This window comes from Alligator sinensis, unplaced genomic scaffold, assembly GCF_000455745.1.
Source record: "Alligator sinensis unplaced genomic scaffold, ASM45574v1 scaffold1298_1, whole genome shotgun sequence".
In the NCBI taxonomy this organism is placed as follows: domain Eukaryota; kingdom Metazoa; phylum Chordata; order Crocodylia; family Alligatoridae; genus Alligator; species Alligator sinensis.
Genome location: NW_005842192.1, coordinates 568,742 through 575,038, shown reverse-complemented (window position 1 = coordinate 575,038; position 6,297 = coordinate 568,742). Strand labels below are relative to the sequence as shown.

At 49.6% G+C, this 6,297-nt stretch overlaps 1 protein-coding gene across 1 annotated transcript in view; it reads right to left on the bottom strand.

The window, feature by feature from the left end:
* Nucleotides 1-1,344, bottom strand: part of CCDC12 (coiled-coil domain containing 12) — a 61,446-nt gene extending 60,102 nt beyond the window's left edge. Inside the window, exon 1 of the mRNA XM_025207375.1 lies at nucleotides 1,237-1,344. Within this exon, the coding sequence (XP_025063160.1) occupies nucleotides 1,237-1,344 (108 nt within the window). The remainder of the gene's footprint in view (nucleotides 1-1,236) is intronic.
* Nucleotides 1,345-6,297: the final 4,953 nt, after the last annotated feature.

The following is a 6,297-nucleotide window of genomic DNA, read 5'->3' as shown; positions in this document are numbered from 1 at the left end:
GGAGGGGCAAAGGAGATGAGGGGAGTGGCAAAAGGGGTGGGGGTGGGGCAAGGGGGACTCCTGGCCAGTTGGGGTGGAAGGGACCTCATGGTGTGAGACGAGGCTCTCGGACTGGTTTGTAGTGGGGAGTAGTGTGGAGGCGTTGCCATTAGTAATTCAGGAAATAAGATGCCATTTTTACCTCAGGGAAGACAGAAACGTGGGCCTAGCAGCACAGCCTGCTGCCTGAGGCCTTCCCCCTGCCATAAAGTGTACTTGTACTCAGGGATTATATTGTGATTTGGTGACTGTTGTTCTGCCGGGGTGGCTCCGTGCCACAGGACGAGCGAGGCTGTGAGATTGCTGGGACGGAGGGAAAGGGGACGTACGGCCAGGGAAAGGGTACGTACGTCCAGGCCGGGCAGCGAGTCCCGGAGAAGACGGACAGAAGAGAGAAAGTCCCTGGGAAAACAGAGCCGGGAGCCAGGAGCTGCCCGAGGGAAGATGGAGCGAGTCCGAGGAAGGACGGGGGAACCGCACTGGCACAATAAAGACGGTTTTTGAGCTGAGCTGTGTGTTGTGCTGTTGGGGACAGCTGACCCCCGCTTCCCGGGAGCCCATCAAAACAAAGGAGCTGTTCAAAGTGGTGGGGCTGCAGATCCCCGGAGAAGACAAGGACAGAGAAAAGCCGGGGTCCCGAGCCCAAGGATTGCCCCTCGCGAAGCCACACCACAGCTGGCTTCAGGGCACCCTTCAGGAGAGGGAGACCGAAAAAGGCTGCTTCTTGGCAGAGCTTCCCCTGAAAGCGGAGTGATCCCCGACAGGGTGAACAGATCCCCTGTCTGCAACCGGTGGGGAAGACTAGGTAAGGATATGGACATTAAAGATGGACACGGCACCCCACCGGGCTCGCATCGCCAGAGAGCCCATCGGATCATAGCGACTCCTGATTGCCACAAACCTGTGCTGGATACGCAACATTTTAGGGACGACTGAGTTACATCACCTTGCTGCAGCCTTTCAGTCAACAGCATGTCAGGAGTCCTGCCCCCGCGTTGTGAGCTCCTCACTTTACACCTTCACTGACCGGCTTTCTTGCGTGCAGACCAGCCTCTGGCTTCTTCACTATTCACTTTATCCAGGAAGAGCGCGCACACTGACTGCAGATGCTTCCTCAGCCTAGCGAAGGGTATTTATACCCAAACATTTGCAAAGAAGAATTTTTCCAACCATCTGAGTTGGTCCAATAAAAGATACCGGATTTACACAAAGGAGCTTGTCTGCTGGTGTAAACATCTTGGCTTTTTTATCCATGTGGGAATCACTAATACAGTGGACAAAGGTCATGAGGAGGAGGTCCGTCATCAGGGCTGTCCCATCCATATCCAGCTGCAGAATAACCTTTGATTCCTCTGAAGAGCCCTCCGGCCCTCAGTACATCCAGCACGTATTACCCAGCACATATTACCCTTTGGCCATCAGTACACCCAGCCCATATTACCCAGCTCTGTTGCCTGGGTAATATTATGCAGCAAGTGCCTCTGGTTTTTAAGCTCTGCTTCTCTCATGGGACAGCTGCTTTTCACCTGTAGGCTGCGAGGCTAAGCAGGAGCACGGTTGTACAGGAGGATTATGGGACAAATACTTATGGCTAAATAAGACAGTCTTGAGTGCGTTAAGTTAAAGTGATCAGTTTAGATCCTAATCTGATGTCCTTTGGGCAGCACTATTACCATCCTTCCCACCCACCCCCCTTTTACAGATGGATAAACTGAGGCACAGAGGAGGTAAGTGACTTGACCAAGGTGATACCCGCTGGCAGGGAATTTCGGGGTTCACCAATCCCAGACTTGGTAACTTGTGCACCCAGACCACAAAGACAACAGCTCCCCTAGTCGTGGGGGCAGCGTTTCTTTAGGACCATCTTCAGTGCGCTATTATACTTCCACTCTGATCAGGATTAGGATCATAGGAAAGTAGAGCTGGAAGGGGCTTCACAAGGTCATCTAGTGCAGCCCCCTGCTCAAGGCAGGAGCATCCTTGACTAAACCATCCCAGCCAAGTGTCTGTCCAAACTGCTCTTGAAAATTTCCTAGGATGGAAAGTCCACAGCTGTTCGAAACAGGCTCCTCCAATGCCTGAGCACCCTCAGTCAGAAAGTCACTCCAAATCTCCAACCTAAATCTACCCAGCTTCATCCTGGGGCATTTGCTTCTTGTTCTGTCCCCTGTGGCCACAGAGAAAAGCCCATTTCCATCCTCTTTAATAGCCTTTCCTGTTATCAAACCCTTCCTCAGTCTCCTCTCCAGACTAAATACCCCAACTTCGTTCAGCCTTTCCTCATCATCAGTCTTGCCCCTCAGGCCCTAATCATTTTTGTTGTTCTGTGCTGGATTCTTTCCAAACTGTCCCCATCCTTGGAATGAGGGGCCCAAAACTGGGCGCAGTCCACAGGCCTCATCAGTGCTGAATAGAGAAGAAGAATTGCTTCCATTGATTTACAAGTGACACCTGTTAATACAACCCAGGGTGCTGTTGGCGTTTTTTGCAACAAGAGCACACTGTTGACTCATGTTCAGTTTATGGTCCCCTGTAACCTCCAGGTCCCTCAATGCAGTGCTGCAGCCCATCCTGTCATTCCATGGGTCCATGTCAGGAGCTGCTTTCAAAACCAAATCTGTCCTACAACAGCCTTCTTCCAGCAAGCTAAACAGGAAATCCTGCTGTCAAAAATAGCTTGCAACAAACCCAAAGAAGAATTTATCACTTCAAAACATGGCCTAGTGTATATTTAAGCTTGTTTGGAGCCCTGTGCTTACAGGTACTAGGCAGGGAAAGCTGGGCACTGCAACACTTTATGTGCTGAATCAACAAGGGGAAGGATGGCAGGGTTTCCTCAACCCACATTGTAGCTGGTTTCTGCTCAAATATAAATGAGGAGTGGTGGTCTCTAAGACATCAGTAAACAGAGCTGGTCCTGCCCAATAGAGGACCTTGGGGATGATACCAGATTAAATGAGACCACTGGTCCTATATAACGCAGGAGAAGAGACAGAAAAGTGATGGGAAGATACTGGACTAGAAGGACCATTGGTCCAGCTTGGTGATATGAACAGAATCAAACTTCTATCACAGAAATCACCGCGTCCCGTTTTGCCAAGTTAACATGGAAGCTTTTGGTTTTCTTAATCTGGATGTTTGCATTTTAAGTAACTGTCAAGCCATTCCATTAAGCAGACATCAAAGAAAGCCTGGGAGTAGCATCATCGTCAACTGCAGAAACGTGTATAATGAGGCATCGGACAAAAGCAGCTGTCGGTTCAGTGTCAGAGCCGGTGAAGGGCAGGAAGGAATGTGTCTCATTAGAATATTGCTTCTCTGCTCAGGAATGTTGTGCACTCTTCTCTTTTTACACTCTTTTCTGATTACATGAGCCTGACAGGAGGCCTGGGTTTCTGGCTCTCCAGTTTTAGCTAACCCCATGTCTGTCTCTAGCCCCTAAATTGGCAGCAGCAGGGCTGTACCTCTACAGTGCTGCAGGCAGACTAATTAGCATGGGGGCAGGCTAACTGGCTCTCATTGAGCAGTGCTAACCAGCTCAACTGAAGCACAGTTGGCGTGTCTACATTTACGCCGGCTTAAATTTATTATGCAGTAAATGGAAATAGGCTGGCATCTACAAGTGTAGATGTTAAAGCTCATTAACAGTGTGTGTGGCCTGACTTGGGACTTAAGTTAATCCCATGTCAGTCCACATACACAGTATTACTGCGCAGTAAGGTGTCTACACATGCGTTACTGCGCAGTAACTAATCAGGTATAAGTGATACCTGCATGGTGCAGGTATCAAATTTACACTCAAGTCTGCATAAGTCACTGTATTTACTGCGCAGTACGGGTGTGCACATGTAGATGTGTGCCTGTACTGCACAGTAATTTCGGTTACTGTTACTGTACAGTAAATGTGCACATGTAGATGTGCCCAGATTGGGGGCTGACCTGTATGGAGCAGTGTGTTGTGTCTGAGGACACTTGCCAAGTCTGATGAGTTTACCCTACAGATATGGCCTAAGTCGCATCCTCCTTCCTCCATTTCCCCCTCAGTAAAAGGGAGGTTACATGTGACTCAGAGGAGAGCCCAAGGGGTTAATTTATTTATATTCATCAAGTGTTTTAAGGCTCTCATGCAAAAGGCACAACGTACCCTCACAGCCTGATTTTCAGCTAACGCATCGGGCTTGCCAATGGCATGAACCATCACATGCCCTTGCCACATGCATTACCACCACACTTGCACATCGGGGCTGGGACGTTGTGTGAACACATGGCTTGCCCTCCCTGCGTGTACCCAGGGTGGCTGACATGCGCCAGCAGAGGAGAAGCAACAGCAGCATGCTCACAAACACACGAGTCTTTTCTGGCTGCAAATCAAGCTCTCAAAACTGACAGGTCTCAAGTTGCTGTTTTTCCAGCTCTTAAGCCACGAAGCTGAAGCTGTCAGGGAAGCCCCAGGAATTTATTCTGGTGTTTTTCTTCTAGCAGGATGGAGATTAGTGAGTCCAAGCAGATGCTCAGCTGAAAGCTTGCTGAGTAAAGGAAACCCATCTGGTGTCTGGATGTAGCCAAGTCTCCATGAGAGCAGGTAACTTCACCCCTTCAGCACCTAAATTATTGTCTGTCTTCCCTGAGGACTGGGGCATAATTCAGCCCCTTCCTGAGGTTTGATTTGCTTCATAGACATACACAGCAAAGCAAAACTCTCATCCATTCCTTCTTCCCAGGTCTCAGTGCTCTTACTTTAGGGCAACTCAGCACACCTGATAGCTCCTCCCTGCTTTCAGCTCTAGATCCAAGTCACCTGCTGAAATCTGTTTCTTCATCCATTGTTCCCTCCACAGCTGGCTGCTCCTGGCAGGTGTCTCAAGGTGGAGCCTTCTGGACACACCGCTAACTGTTCCTGTGCAGAAAGAGGTCTGTTTTCCCCCATCCAGCAGCTTGCTCATGGGAAGCCAGCCCTGAGAACCTAGCACTGCAGGTCAATCAGATCATCCCATCCGAAAAACCACAGCGGGGCTCGAGTTGTCTTACGTGAGGGTCCCTAAAATGCAGGTTTCCAATAGACAGGATCAGTGTTCAGCTGCTAAGGGGCAAGGCAAGGGGAGTGCTGGGCCACTCCATTGTGGTTCAGTGAGCTCAAACCCTAGTCACACAATACAGAGCCGTCAATGAGCCCTTTGCACCTCTGTGTCTCCCTGTGTTACCTGGACATTGAGTCACTGAGGCTCACCACACCTGTCGGCTGTTGTTATGGAGTTAATTATCCTCATTTCACTGCTGAGGTCAAAGAGATTAAGTGGGAACATTACCTAGTAAGGCAGGAGCAGAACCAGAACTAATCTTGCCATCTAAGAGGCCTTCTCCTCCACTCTTTGATGCCCTCCACCTTCTCAGGCAGTAATTTTTAACCTTTTTTTCATTTGCAGACCCCTAAAAAAATCTCAAATGGAGGTGCAGACCCCTTTGAATTGTACGTGTGCATATTCACATATTTTGATTGTTGAGAGTCACCTTTGGCAGACCCCTTAGACATAGCCTGCAGACCCCCAGGGGTCCACAGACCACAGGCTGAAAACCACTGGTCTAAGGTTTGCAGCTTAGCACTGGACGGTTTCAGGCTCTTCTGGGATGGTCCCTGCTCCGTCTTCCCTCCCATGAACAGCTGTGTCTGAGCACAGCAGCCTATTTCACATGGCACCTTCCTTGCCCAAACAGTCCATGCACTACAGCAGAAAGGCAAGCGGGGATCACTTCCTTCTGCAGGAGTTTTGGACAAAAAGTGAAAGCAAATTCATAGCAGGTTGAAGCTGCCAGAGAAATGTATGCCTAGTGGGTTATTATTACCCATGCTAGAATGTAGCCAGGTCATTAGGCCTGACACGCTTACCCGGCCTGCTTTTTTATTTTATTATGTTCCTTCCCCCACCCCCACTGAAGCAATGTAAGAGTTGCTCGCTGCTCTTTGGGTCACACACAAGTCACAGGACAAAGGGTTTCTCCACAATCACAATTAGCAATTAGAAACCCGCTTTTCTAACAGGAATGAAGACTCTCAGTTAATCCCATGACTCCAGGAGCTGAGGCGTCAGTAATACAGCCCCCAACTGGGACAAGACTGAGCAATATGACTCCATTTGAGGGATAGCTGGCAGTCCCTGGGCTGTCACAGGGCCGGAAAGGCTGCAAAGATCAGGGACTCTCCCTTGCAACCCATAGCCAGGGTCAAGTCCTGGACTAGAGAAATCAGTGGTTGTTCTGCAA